General features: G+C 49.6%; 1 protein-coding gene across 1 annotated transcript in view; it reads right to left on the bottom strand.

Moving 5' to 3' along the window:
• Window positions 1–9692, bottom strand: part of TRIM71 (tripartite motif containing 71) — a 61042-nt gene extending 51350 nt beyond the window's left edge. The window contains exon 1 of the mRNA XM_037148220.2: window positions 8835–9692. Coding sequence (XP_037004115.1) covers window positions 8835–9692 — 858 coding nt within the window. The remainder of the gene's footprint in view (window positions 1–8834) is intronic.
• Window positions 9693–15186: the final 5494 nt, after the last annotated feature.

Below are 15186 nucleotides of genomic sequence, written 5' to 3'. Positions count from 1 at the left end.
ACAGTTCTCTTCCTTCATTCAGCCCAAACTTACCTCCCTCTAGAAACTTCTGTTCAGATGCCCTGAGCCTGAGCACTGACTTCACCCAGGAATTTAAACAAGACACACACAAAGCACCCTCACAGAAAAGATAAGAATCCTTCTCTCCACTCATCTCCCTTTCGGTTCTGCCTTCCCAAACAGACCACAAGCTCGGGGACAGGCCAGGTGGCAGACCGGCCTTAAATCTTTAACGCGGAGTACAATTCTAGGCAGCAAAGACACTCAAACATTTGGATGACAAATCTTAACACATCAAGTCCTGTCAGCAATGAGGAATGGCACAAATTATTTTGTAGCATCAAATATCGCTCGGCCACCCACAGGGAAGTATTTAAGAAAGATAAGCAGCATATTTAATTTCATGAAATAGAAAGCTTACCTGTTTGGCAGCAACTCGCAGGCAAAGCTGAAGCCAAAGCTTTCCCCAGGATATTAACACAGTGGTCTGCACCTAAGTTATTAAAACAAATTTCCCTAGTGCCTTCCAAAGCACCTTTATGTAAATTACAGCTCTTCCCACAGATAGGTAGGTCTTGGTAAAATGTAACCATTCCATTCTTGCTGCTCCCATCTAAAAGGTCAGAGATCAAGAGGTTAAATGACTTCTCCAAGGTCACACAGCTATTTTAGGGCAACACGGCCTGAACCCCAGGTCTTTTTACTCTAAAGAGCTCATACTCTTGCCTTTACACGGAAAACCTACAAGCATCTTCCAATTTCTTCCTTTCATCCCACATAAGGTGAGAGAAAGCTCCAAATATCAGAACCTAATATTTTCAAGGGTGTTCCTCCTTTGGCTTTAAACTAAAAAGTCTCCTTTGTTCCTGGCAAAGAAATAAACTGGCAGCAGCATAAGCATCTTCTGAAGGTCAAACCGAATTTGCATCAGTCACCAAGGAAAATTGACAATCCGGCAAAATCTTTCGAGATCAAGTCCTTAAAACCCACTAACATCCACAGAGGCCAGATCCATCAAGAGCCCCTACCCACTACCGCCACCAAAGTACTTTCTCTGAGGTGCTGAGCTGAGGCCAGAGTGTGGGTGAACTGGGGTGGGGGCCTGAGACCCAGAGTAGACTGTGCCTATGGCACAAATGGCACCTGGCAGAAGCAGCACCTTCTTCTCGCTCTGCTACTGCGGGGATATCCTTTGAGACTTAGTTGTTTCTTGCTATATGGTTGTTCTGGCAACACTTGACATTAAGTCACTCAATTTCGGGATGAGACCCAGAGTAAGGATGTCACACTCATTTTTGCAGAGACCATGGCCCATCCGTGTGTATGATATTTAACTTCCTACTTCAACTTAGAAAGGTTCCAAAATAAGAAAATAAAACACAAGAAGCTAAATATTCAAGTAAGTTGTGTGTTGAATACCAGCTGTTTTAAGGGCTAGTTTCAAAAACACAAACTTGCCAAATACGGTGACTTCGGAGCAGTCACCGTGTAAAGACGAACAGACTAGACAAGAGCCTGACCGACAGAAGTCATATCACCATCCCTGGCTTGTGAAGTAGGGTTTTTTTCCCCCCCATATGGAGACCTAAGCTTTCCCTCTAATAACTTAAGTTTTCCTCTTCAGATGCCTCTCCAAACCACCCCCCCCAACATACACACCTGACAACAACGTAAAATTAAAGCTTATATAATATTTCAGCCCCTGAAATCAGACTGTTCCCTTGAGCAAGTTGATCTGTCTCCTGAGCAACCCCGTTGGGGGTGGGGGAAGTATCACGGCTTCAAAGATTAATGGCCCTCAAATACTTCCATCTGAAAATAAAAAGCTGAAGGTATTGCGATAGCCTATAAACATCCTTGCACCCATCTTCTCTCCTTGGTCTTGGGAGCCTTAGAACCCTAAAATGGTCTAGACCAGAAGTTGAAGTTGATTCCAAGTTTTTACGCATTTTTCTCCAGTGTACCTTGCCTCATCATCTTTTAGATAATGGTAAACTGATCAAAGCCCAGCTCGGCTGCAATTTCTGCCACCCCAAATTAGTTTTCTCTGACAAGAACCCCTTTTAGGAGAAAGGAAAGGGAGGAAAAGCAAGGGAGGAGTCTGCCTCAATACTCTAGTACGTAGCTTATTAATAACGGATATTACAAATGTTCACCGTTGCCCTCCGTTGTACAACCCTGTACTGTGACATTTTACGTTGCCTCAAATCCTCACAACACACGAAGAGTGTGATGCCACACGAGAAAACTAAAGACCACCAAGAACTCAACCTAGAATCACGCTGTCTCAGGCTCAGATAAACAGGCACCTTGAATACGAAACATCAGGAAACCCCTTTTCTCAACTACCACTAAAATTTTCTTTGCCGATCCTTTCCTGCTCAACACTTACCCACACAGGTCAGTGTGTGTGCACTTTCAGTACAAGCCTGTAGATGACCCCAAGTTAAGAGAGAAATATGTCCCCTCTGACATTGATCTCAAAGAGACAGAGGGCACAGATCAAAATGTATAGATGTGGTCTTAACACATCATTAATTTTCACTGCTGATCCACCATTCACGACTCTCTCTCTCTTTTTTTTAACTCCTCGCCCAAGGATATGTTTATTGATTTGAGAGAAACATTGATCGTTGCCTTCCGTATGCAGCCTTCTGATGTACCAGACAACGCTCCAACCAATGGACCCACCTGGCCAGGCCACCATTTTCATTTTTGAAACACCTGCCCTGGCCAGCGTGGCTCAGTTGGTTGGGGCATCATCCCATAATCCAAAAGGTGGCAGGGTTCTAGTCCCTGTCAGGACACATACCCAGGTTGTGGGTTTGATCCCTGGTTGGGGCTCGAGTAAGAGAAGGCAATGAAGCCATGTATCTTTCTCTCTCTAAAAGAGCTGAAAATAAAATGTCCTCTGGTGAGGATAAAAAAAAACCCCACACTATGCTAAAGTAGTCACAGCTGATCCATGTCCAGCAGCAGAATCTAACTGCAAATTTGTTTTATAAACAGCATTTTTATAATTACCCCAATTAGTCAGAATATGAAAGATGGTCCCAAAACCCATAAGCATTTCAAGAAAAACATTTTTAACTGCAAATGGTCAAGGCTAGAAGGAAACGGCTGGCCACCCTTTTCAGAAGTAACAACTAAAGGATACAGCTGTTGACACACGTGTAGGAAGGCAGAGGGGTTCCTCTCTCATTCCCAGGCTCCAAAGTCCACTCAGGGGGCCTCAAAATTCACAGGGTGGCCAAGCCATGACAGGGGGATACCCCTCAGTCTACGAAACTAATTCTCACCCACTTGATTCTCTGTAGTGTACACTGCTCTGCGTCATTCCAATTCTGTTTATGTTGACAAAAATGTGCTATTCTGCAGGAGTCTATCCTGGTAAATAATCACAATTAAGAAATATCCCCTTATTCATGGCCAAGCTTCCCCTTCCCAAAATTGACAACTTCAATTTGCCCAAAGCAGTAACTTTTACCACTAAAGATTACCACTTCCTTAGCATGTTTTTGCCTACTGATTCTGAAACTGGGGTCGTTATCCAGATTCACTGAAAATTTCACTCGGTGGGAAGTGATGCTGGGGGAAAGAACTACCCTGAGGATTAGTAGAAAATCTGCAATAGGGAGAGTGAAACCAAATACTGGCCTGATGTCTTCAGATTAAATGTGGATCTCCCAAAATCCCAGTTGGGTCTGAGTGGGAGATGAGACACAGGAAGAGTTGGGGGCAGGGTCTTTCCCCACTGGATGCCGCCCTACCTTCAAAGCCTCTTGCAAGCAAACCGAAACGTGGCAACTAAAGAGAGAAAGAATTGCACTGGAATAAGGTGGAGAGTCAGTTTCAGATGTAAATAGCTCGGCCCCCACCCCTTCCAATTTTTCTGTTAAGTCAGAGGCTTGTCCATCAAAACAGTCAATCTGGTGGACTGCAATGGGTGGTGTCTTGCCCCCTTTAGGCAACTGTAAGTCTTTGCCAAGCTTTCTCTTGCTCTCTTCCAAATAACATAGATGGCAATAACAGAGATGGCAAAAACAGGCTTGTGAGCCAAGCCCTTAAGTCACTGTCAGCGCCAGGGGGGCATGGGGAGAGAACACTACTTTGGAACTGCCTGCACGGTAGAATTGACCTCAACCTTTTGCTCACGAAGAATGACGCCAAAATGGTCCTCTATACACCAAGGATGAAACATCTACAACAAACTTGGCCCCACTCGAGGAACTGGATGGAGAAGTGGCAACATTAGGCAAACCAAGGCTTTTCGGTCAGCACCAAAGGAAATAAAATTTTGGCGGGGTTGAGTTTTAGAGCTATAGAGTGTACCAAATAAGTTAAAATTTCTCTTGAATCCAGAAACCTTATAAACTCTTTTCCCTCCTGACTTAGCATTTTAACAATTTCACCTCATTTATTGCTTCCCCAAAAGCTAACATCCTTCCTTTATATGCAGAATTAAAAATTGAAAACAAAAAGTGGAATGGCTATGCTGGAAATTTTACATTCGGATGGAAAGTTGCTTCCATTTTAAAAGTAGTGATTCAAGAACCTATATATTCCAATGTTGGTTTCAGTGTCCTGAAATCTGTAAGAAGCTAACACTGGGAGAGAACACTGTGGCGGAAAATGGGAATTTTTATTCCTTCTCCCTACACTTTTAAGACTTGATTCCGCGGACACATAGGCACCCCACGTAAGTCCTACACAGGAGGCTTGGAAATGGGGTGCAGAAATAGAATATATATTTATATACTTTTCTCTTGTCCTTGCCAAGTCTTCTGGTATAGGTTTATAACGCACGCAACACACACATCATCTTAAACATGCACACACTGGATATGCTTGCTTGAAAAAGGTTCGACATTGCGAATGCTCGATAAATTCGTATTTCGTCGTCAGCGGCAGTACAATCCCCATTCACCATGAATTATTCAAAGTAAGACAAGACAAGAATTTATTCTACAACCAATCATTTTAGGCAGCTAAGTGCCTTCCTCAAAGTGGTTTGAGGTTAATTTGGGGGGAGTGTTTTCCCAGGGAAATACAGTCCCCAGACCTAGAATGGTTCGTTATTCAGAGTCTTTCTTTACTGGTCGGAAATTCTAAAACTTTCCTTTCCAGCAGGATTTTCTTTTCTTAAGACCAAACAGGGGACTGGATATAAACAGCGCCAACACCTACACCCCACTTTCCCATCTAAGGGGCTTAGGAAAATCCCGCGGCTGGCCTGCCAAACCGTAAAACAACTATTGCCATCCTCCATGAGATGGGCTGCAATGTCTCTCGGCTAACATGACAAGTGTGTCCCTCGAGCTGTGTCATCACCCACACTGCTAACGACAAGGCCCTTCCTGGGAACCGGAACTCGCTCAGACCCCACTCGGCCTTCTGCCGTTCGCAGGGTCCTGGCGCCCACCTCTTCTACACGCACCACGCACCCTGAACCTGCTCCAGTGGCGCGTCCGAGGCAGCAAAGGGGTCGCGTCCTCTGTGCCCCTAATACATCATTAAAGGGCAACTCGAGAGCAGCTGGAAAAGCGCGCTCACGGGCTCGGGGCCCTCTGACCACTGCACTCCCTTGCCCTCGCGTTCTTCTTCCGTATTCGTGACCATTCGTGAGCAAACTCTTCCAAATTCCTTCTCGGGTGCCCGCGGGCCAAGGAGCGGCGGCCCGGGTCGGGCTGCGTCACCAGAGCCGCGGGCTGTGGACTGCGGGGCTGCGGGCGGGCCCCGCGGCGGAGGCGGCGGCGGCGCAGGCCCACAGTCGGGCTCCGCGGCGCCTGGACTCCGCGGCGCCTCTCGCGGGACCCGCGCAGCCGGTGGGTCGAGGGCCGGACTCCCGGCCTGGATGGCCGCCGGGGCGCGGTGCCTGCGGGCCTTTCGGGCTGGCCATCTCGACCTGCGCCCGGCGGAAATCCTAAACGGTTATTTTCTTTCTTATAAACCAGCTATGAAGAGTGGGAGCACGCAACTTTTAATGCCTTGCAAACCATAACTCCCCCGTCACTTGTTAAGGTTTTAAAGTTAATTTTAAATCAAGCGCTCAAAGCACTTTGCCAATCGCGAGAAGCCACTGCAGAAACGGGGGGAGGGGAGGATGCTTGAGGAAAGCCTCCCGTGTTCCCCCGAACGGCCAACTGTGGGAGGCGCCCTCCCCCAAATTACGGAACAAACACCTAGTCAGACCACCTCCCCAAGGTCAGGTGGCGTTAGTCGCCACAAAGCAAGAGCGCCCTGAATTATTTAATGGAGCCTGTTGTCCCGACAGGCAACTCGCCAAAGTAGCGAGTTTTTAAAATTGAGGTGCATTGTACATACAGCCATATACCTGAGTTTAGGGGTGCAGATCCGTCACAGATGGAGGCTGCTCTTTGCCCGGTTGCAGGGGTGGCTTTTCAATGCAACGGTGTTTTAAAACTATTACCCATCACCTCCTTCCAAGGAAAAAGAGAACTTCAGGCCGTGTGTGAACTTAAGGCCATTTCCTACTTTTTATTCATAGCACTGGTTTGTCACCTTTGACGTCAAGTTTTCTACCATTCTAAATCCAATTTCCAAGTTTTCTTTAAATGAAAAACTTAATAGTGGGGGGGGGGTTGCTCAAAACTTAAAAGTTTCATGTTTTTAAAGGACCTTTAGTTTAACAATGTAACATCTTCACACTTGGGCCAAACAACTTTAACCTAGTGTAGCACGTTTAAAAAGTAAAATTTCAGGGCAGCCAGGTACCTCCCAGGGTGAGGGGAGGTTCATTTTGCAGTTTACACTCTCCCATCCCATTTGAATGGTTTTATCATTTAAAAAGTGTATAAACCTTTTACAAGTCTGGCAACACTAAGCATCCACTGTTTCAGCCCAAATAAAACATTATGTGGATCTTTAACTGGGAATATAAACAAATCCCGACATTTAAAATCAACTGGTGGGAAGGAGGGTTGAGTCAACACCACTCCCAGGAGGAAAGCGGTGCTGGACGCAAAGCCCCTCTTGCCTGCACCCGGCCAGCGCCCCCTTCTCATCTTTATCCCTCCCTCTTTATCTTTCCTGAGATGCGGACTGATATTCAGCTCAATCATTTTTCTAAAAGTGGTTAAAGAACATACTACATTCACCCACGAATGTGGAAAATTTTAATGAGTCCATTCAAAGCTTAAAAACCAAGGAGAAGACTCATTTCTCCTTATCTTCATCCCTAGGAGAAAACTTTTAAAGTGAAGCATCCACAAGTAGATTAGAATTTCAACTTTTTTTCCAATAGGAGACCCCGGCTTAAGGCCATCGCCAGGCAATAACAGCTCCACCTTCCTCCCGGAATAACAGCTCTGTAGTGGGACATGCTGCGTTGCAAGCCCCTGCCCGGCGTGTTGCCAGCACGTGCCCTCCTACGGGAAGGCAGCAACTCCCACTATGATTTTTAAAGCCTCTACTGTCTCCTGCTCTCCGTCCAACGCCAAGACTGGACCAAACACACACCTAGTATCTCACGGGTCTACAGAGATTACGTAAATTGCCGACCCTCTTTGCTGCTAAAAATGTTGGGCCCTTTCCAATCATGGTTCCTAAGAGTGGAAAAGTGTCACAGGATGGTGTGAAAAATCAGCAATAAGTAACAGCCAAAACAGAACTCAAGCCAACAGACCGCAGTGCAGCCCTAGAATTCAGGCCGCAGGCAGCTGTGTGCAGCTTTTTCCCCCCAAGAGAAGTCGAGCCCCTGGTTGAGCAGAGTGAAGATACCTACAAACCAGGGAACCCGTTCCAGTAAGGATCAAAACTGGGGCCGTCTGGAAAGGCCCGAAGGACCGCCAGCCGGGTGAGAGCAATAGTCCCCCAAATTCCGCTTCTATAAGGCGCAACCCCGGGCCCAAGAGGCCCTGGGCCTATGATACGTTTTTCTCACAATGCAGTAAACAACTGCGGGGAAGGGCTTTAGACCGAGGGCCCCTTGACCGTCAAAGATCAAGATGCCCCAAGACCCAACGCTAAGAGACAACGACTGCCACCGTGTCCCAACGGAAAAAAAAAAAAAAAAAAAGTCCTCTCTCATAAGCGCGCACGCGGAAACCAGTTCTACAGAGTCTCACGCACCCTCCCCCACCACAACCATCTCTTCCTGACTCTTGCACGCCCTACCCCAAAGCAACCCATGTAGGAGTTTTACAAGCAAAAAGGGGAAACGAAGGGATAGAACCGTCAGTACGTTGAGAGGCCTCTAATGTGCGCGCACAAGGAGACCCATCTGCAGATATACAGCACATGCTTTTCCACCTCTGGTCTTAATTAAAGCAATAGCAAGTACGCTTTGTCAAACAGAAATGAAGTGAGGAAATCAAAGTTCACAAAGAGGGGGTGGGGGTGTCCTCAAACCTCGGGGGCCGGGGGGGGGGGGGGTGCGGCGGGAACCTCCTCACAAGGAAACCAGGTCTAGACGGACACACACCTCATTCTCCCCAGCTCGTACCTAATTAAAGAAAAACGGTTACCACGTTTTGCCACACGGAAAATCAGGAGGAAAGGGGGGAAGGGAAGTCCGCGTTTTGGGACTCCTCGAGGGGGACACCTCGCTGCAATGCACACAGAAAGCCTATCCTCTAAACACGCACTACTACTGCAGCCGCTACCTTCTCGGTGGCTATGACCGCCACCTAGCCAACGAGAAAAAGGCATTCCGAAAGGACTCCCACACCTACCCACCCACCCATAGATTTGGGATGCGTCCCGCAGCCCTTTTGGAAGTGTTCCCGCGATTCCCGGGTGGACACACACACACACACACACGCATGCCCAAACCCTACTCCGGAAAGCCTCCTCGAAAGTCGCCACACACTCACCTCGTCGTCGTGGTGCTGGCAGAAGCCGAGGCGCTCGGGGAAGACCGAGAGAATGGAGAAGGGCGGGCCGGGGAAGGGCGCCCCGAGGCCGAGCTGCTGGGCCGCGGCCGCGGCGGCGGCGGGACCCGGCGGGCTGCGCTCGATGTAGTGGTCCTTGGTGAGGCGCACGCGCTGGTGCGCGCGGACGCAGTTGTCGCACAGGTGCTCCTGGCAATCGAGGCAGCGGGACGAGGCGGCGTTGCCCTCGTCGCAGGAGCTGCAGCCTGGAGGACGGCGCAGCAGCAGCGCCGACGGGGAGGCAGCAGGTCCTCCAGGCGCGGAGCGGGAAGGCGCGGGCGGCGGCGGCGGTGCCTGCGGGAGCGCCGGCGCCGAGGCAGACGCACGAGGGTGCGCGTGGTGCGCGTGGTGTCTGTGGTTGCTGTGGCCGCCCGCGGCCGCTGGGGCGCCGGCACGCCCGTTCTTGGGCGGCGGCTCGTCGGCCGTGGCCACCACAGCGTCGAGCAGGTTACTGAGTAGGAAGGCAGACGAGGGTAGGGCGTCCATGCCTGCCGCTTCAGCCAAAACTACTTTCTGGTCGCACACAGGGCAGAGTAGTTTGAGCGGCTCTCCCGGCGTGCCGCCGCCTGACGCCGGCAGTCTATGCGCCTCGAGGCACGGGCGGCAGAAGGCGTGCAGGCAGGGCAGGACGTGCAAGCGGCGCGGCGCAGCCCCAGGGCCCCCGCCACCGCCCCCCGACGACGTGGACGTCTGCGAGGACGACGACGACGCAGACGAGTTGGAGGAGAGCGGCGCGGGCGAGCCGCACATCTCCTTGCACAGCAGGCAGATCTGGAAGTCGGTCTCGGGGAACGAAGCCATTTGCAACCAGGCCCGGAGGAGGGAGGAGACCAGAGAGGAAGAGGAGGAGAGGAGAGCGCGGACGAGGTGGGTGGGGGAGCCGCCGACTCACTCAGAAAAATGCATCTATTAGGCCTGCAATCCAGGAGCCCGCACCAGAGTGGCTCGGCCCCCTTGGCCTCCGCGCGTCCGGCCCTTCGCGCTGCCACCCCCGACGCTGCGGGCATTAAATGCCACTACCCAGAGGTGACACAGATTCTTCCCGGACGACGTGGGGACTGCGTGCTTTATGAACCCGGAGCGCCGAAACAAGTCTCGACTCGCGAGGGGAGAGCGGGGGCAGGGAGGTCAGAGGACTCCCTAGAGTAGCTGAACCTTTAGCTTAGCTTCTCGCTCGCGAAGATAAATCCTCTAAAGTCCAATGTGCAATCCCAGTCCCAGCGGGAGAAGCAAAATTTGGTTTGACGAGTATTTGGTGCGTTGCTTTTCTTTAAACGGATTTAGTTAGTCTCTTCTTTGGAGAGAAACGTTCCCCCAAACTAGTAAAGGTGGGAGCGGCGCGACGCCAAGCCCGTGTCCCCCCGCGCGACGCCGGCCACCCCACCGCATGACGCGGCGGCCAGGGACTCCTGGGTGGCCCAGAGTGTGCGCTCGGGCTTGCGCACCGCCGGGCGCGGGCCCCGCAGCAGCTGCAGGTCGTACGGGCCCGGCCGCGGCCGCACGCGTGTAGTACTACGCACGCGCGTCCCACGCGCCTCGAGTCTCCCGCGCGCCTGCCTGGCCTCGGCTGCCGACACTTAACACGCACGCGCACCCTACGCGGCTCAGGGCCCTCGTGCCCCCACCTTGCCCGGCCTGGGCACCTCCCGCGCTCCTTCCTCTCGGTTTAGCTGCGCTGCAGCGCGGGGCCGCAGGTCCCCGCGGGCCGTCCTGAATTATTCATCCGCAGGAAGATATTAGATGTACCCGCTGCCCGCTCCGCGCGAGCCGTCGTGCAATGCTATCCGAGCTCCGCGCGCGCCCCGCGCCCCTCCTCCTCCTCACGTCCGTCCTCTCTGAAACCTTGGCAGCGAAGGGGGATCACATTTCCTTTGTCATCGGGCCATTTCGCCCTCGCCTTAGTCCCCCTCCGATCCCGAGTCGCAGGGACGGAACCTCCTCCGGGCCGCGCAGGAATCAGTGGAACCGGCAACGGCCCAGCGCGGTGAGCTCTGGAGCCGCGTGGCCAACGCCGCCGGCCCGCGCCCGCGTCATCTTCTTTCTGAAACCAGTCGCCGTGTAAGACTCGGTGGCCCCGGCCGCGCTGCGCCTACCAGGCTTTGCTAGCGCCGTGCGCCCTGACCTCCTGGGGCTTTGCACAACTCCCCCAATTCGGACTGCGTGCGTGCACGCGCGCGCGCGCGCGAGCCCTCTCTTTCTCTGCTTTGCCGCCTCTTCCTCCTTGTCCTCCTCCTCCTCTTCTTAGTACGCCGGTTATTGGGACTGATCGGAATTCGGAATCCTTTTAATCTCCAAAGGAGCAAACTCACTTCCGCCCGAGTGTTGGGAGGGGGCTGGGGGAGGGGACACAGGGGAGGGGGTTCCAGGCAAACAGGAAACATTAGCCCTCTCTGCATGGCTCGCTTTTGTGTGCTCCCTCCCTCCTCCCTCCAACCTCCTCCCTTCTCCAGGCCGCTGGGGAGATGAACGCCCCCAAGCTTCAGTGTGACGACCTTTGAAACCTTCCGAGCGAGGAACGAAGAGCGACTCACGTTTACTTAAAAAAGAAAGGAAAGGAAAAGATTTCATTCTGAATACTGGTTCAGCAGCTGATATCCACTGCCCGTGAGATCTGAGTTTTTTCCCCCACCTTTCCTTCCTTCCTTTCTCTCTCTCTCTCATTTCATTACTATTTTTTTTTTTACGTATTCTTAAGGATTCTGCTTATCCGTGATCAACACCAAACATTCGGTTGTGTGCAGTCGAATGGGTGGAATTAAACGAATCTGAATTCCGATCTCTGGAGGGGACGGTTTCCTTTCGAGTTTTAATGAGGGGTGGGGGCAGAGGGCAGCTGTTCAGGGGAGGCTCCTTGGGTGATGGCCTCTTGGCCATCTGGGTGGTTCCTCTGGCTGCTTGGGCGGTTCTGGGAGAGGAACTGGCTTGGCCCGGGAGGGAGACTGACTCGGAAGAGCAGAGAGGACCACATACTACCGGGATTTAGAGGTATCTGATCAGGAGGCCAAGGGGTTGAACAGTCGTCCCCTTCTAAACACTGCCAAGCTATGAGTGACACGTCGGATTCTACCTCTATAGACAACAACCTGGATAATCTAAGAAACATCACGTTAGGAGGAAGACACCAAACACAAGAGCCCATACTTTGTTGTTCCATTTACAGGAAATTCTAGAAGAGGCAAAACTAAGCCATGGGGATAGGAAAGTTATCCTTGGGGGTGAAGGTATCTTGACTGGAAGAGGGGAATAAGGGATCTAAGGTAATGATATAGAAATATTATATATTGGTGTCTACATTTGTCAAAACTTGTGAATCTGACATTTAAGATCTATGCAGAATTTACTGTTTAAATTATATTTCAATGAAGTGAAAAAATAATAATTTGGTGTCCAACCTGAGTAACCATGCCTGGATTATAAAGATTTAAAAAATAAATGAGAGCCCTGGCTGGTGTAGCTCAGTGGATTGAGCGCGGGCCTTCGAACCAGACAATCGAGGTTCGATTCCCAGTCAGGGCACATGCCTGGGTTGCAGACCTGTTCCCTGCAGGCCAATTCCCAGCAGGAGATGCACAAAAGGCAACCATACATTGATGTTTCTCTCCCTCTCTCCTTCCCTTCCCCTCTGAAGATAAATAAATAAAATCTTTAAATAAATAAATAAATAAACGAACTACATTAGTATCCCAAGCTCTTCCTGTGAATTTGCTCACCAGAATTCAGGGAGTTTTCCAGGAAAAGAGCAACCTGGAAAGAGACCCTTTAAATCAACTCAGCGGGACAAATGTGCTGAAAAGTCCCAGGCTTCGACACCTCCCTAAAGGGACAAAGCCTGGGGCCCAAGTGCTGTCCTGCGCCTGGCAGGCCCTCTGGGAAGGCCCAAGGCGTCAGCCACCCTTAGGTGTCGTCTCCTCAACACCTGGGGTCCATCCAAACTCAGGGAACATTGACCGATAGGTGCAAAAATTGTTAACAAATAAAAGCAAAATATGTCAGTTATATCTTAATAAACCTGGAAAATAAAACAGGGTTCCTTATTTGCCAATGGGAAGAGAAGTAAACAGTTTCTACTTCAGAAAGCAGCGTCTCATGCTACCACGCATTGCCTTTATGAATTTCGTAGTTTCTTCCATGGTTTGACACCTGTGTGTAAACATGCTCACGTCACACAGGACTCTACACACACCTGTAGAATTTTCCACCACACTGGCCCTGCCTTAGAGGTGTCATAGGTATTTGGGGTTGGTTTCTTTTCCTTTCTTTGTTTTTAATTCCTCCCCCCCCCCTTTAAAAAAAATAGGAAAACAGATGGGGGAAGAGAATTTGCCAGGAGGAAGGCGGCCCCAGAGGGTCAGAAAAAGGATGGTCCAGACCGGCTGTCTCCCTGTTGGTTGGCCCCACCCACCAGCATCCTACAAGGTTTATTTAAAAAAATAAAGAGATGGTAAAGGGAAGAGGTTGGGGGCAGATCTGAACAGTTCTGATCGTGCGACCCTTAAGCACCTTGCAAGTGGGTAGCAGAGATGACAGGAGAAGTCAGCTGAAAGACTTGGAGGAGCCAGAAGGCCTAACTCCAGAAAGAGAAATCAAACTTGGCAGCCGGTGGTTGGTGAGTTAGTTTCCTGAAGATAATTGCTCAGAGTAAGCTAAAAGGGATAAAAAAGAGAGAGTAGGGGAGTTAGGGGAAGAAAGGTTTTGCTCTCTCTTCATGAAATAGCTTTCCTTTCCTTGAATTGATACAGACCTGTCAGGAAAGAGGGCCGTGGTATACAAATTGTTAAATTAGCACATTCCTAATTTCCATTGATTTAATGTACTGTAGGTAGTAGGAAAGAGGGAACTCTTGAAAGCAAGTAATTTAGTCTAATTGTACAGAAATACAGCTATGGTGTTTTTTTTTTAATTTGGTATAATGATAAAGAACAAGTTAGGATTCCACTCTAATTAGGCTTATCCACGAGAGGAACGAAAGCCTTATATCCAGATGAAAGGCCAAAGACAGTCACCTGCTGTAAACTAGCATTAAAATTTTCATTGCATCCTAGCTAATAAACACCCTTTCTCAGCAAGGGGGGAGTATGCAGCCTCCTCTGCTGAGAAAGGGCATCCATATTGCCTTCTTTCTTTCTAAATTTGCATTCTTTCTCTGTCTTACCTGTGATCGTATTTTGTTTCCAAAGATGACGCTAGACGCTGCTGCTCTCTGACCTGGGGTTGGAGATTCGACCCCATTTTCATCAGAGTGACTTTGCACCTGCTTTTTTTTCAGCCGATCTTTTCATTAAACACCTGATGCACCCACTTGTCTTGATGTCAAAGTTACACCTTCACCATCATCCTCAGAGTGTATTCACATACTATTTTCAAACATAACACACCAGAGTATTTTTTTAAACGTTAAAACAAATATTCTATCACGACTCTTTTGAATTATGCAGGTGGGTGGGTACCAGCCTAATAGACCACCTTCGGGTGAGGCATTGCTAGCATCCTGCCAGTTGAGGGGGGATGGAGTTATACACTCCAGACCACCTCTTGACTCTACCCTGACTCTGGCCTTAGCATCATTAACAGATGTGTGTCAGGTGCTTTCCATGTCCCAGAATTCAGAATAGCAACAAGTCAGATGGTAGAGTGTATGTAAGCTCTGGTCACTTAGATCTTCAGAAATGATAGTAAGGAAACTTGATTTGCACATATGAAAGCTAAAAGTCAACATCCAGCTTTAGTTGAAAGTAGTTCAGAGCTCAGCGAGGCTTACATCCTAGCTTCTTCACTCTTAACTGTGACCTTGGGCAAGTTACTTCTCTGTGCCTCAGTTTTCTCATGCATGTAACGGGACTGGTACCAGTACCTAGCCAATCAGGGTTAGTGAGCTACTAACTGTATAGTTTTAGCATAGTACCAATCACATCTCAAGCACACATTTAAATATTTATGTTTTTATTATCTTTATTCAGCAGGCTGTTCTGCAAAGTGCCTGTCCATGCATTTAAGTTTGCCAGTACTTACTCACCACCCTTCACCGGACCTTAGAATCTCACACATTCATTTACATACTCCTTCCCCTCCGTAATAGAGTTGGAACCTTGCCTCCGGTCACTCTCTGCTCAAGACCCCATTGCGGCTGCCTATGGCCCTCATATTACGGTTTAGCTAAGCTCTCAGCCTCAACTTTCTAAAGAGGAAACGTGTATTTCATAAGAAGGGGGCAAAAAAAAACCTATAAAAGTTGTTCTTAAAAATAGAAAATCGAAAGATGTATAAGTCATTACCTACTGTTAAGACTTTTTATTGC

Source organism: Artibeus jamaicensis, unplaced genomic scaffold, assembly GCF_021234435.1.
Source record: "Artibeus jamaicensis isolate MK-2021 breed Jamaican fruit bat unplaced genomic scaffold, CSHL_Jam_final contig_519, whole genome shotgun sequence".
NCBI classification, from domain to species: domain Eukaryota; kingdom Metazoa; phylum Chordata; class Mammalia; order Chiroptera; family Phyllostomidae; genus Artibeus; species Artibeus jamaicensis.
Note: the sequence above shows the minus strand (reverse complement) of the source record. Positions and strands in the feature narration are given on the sequence as shown.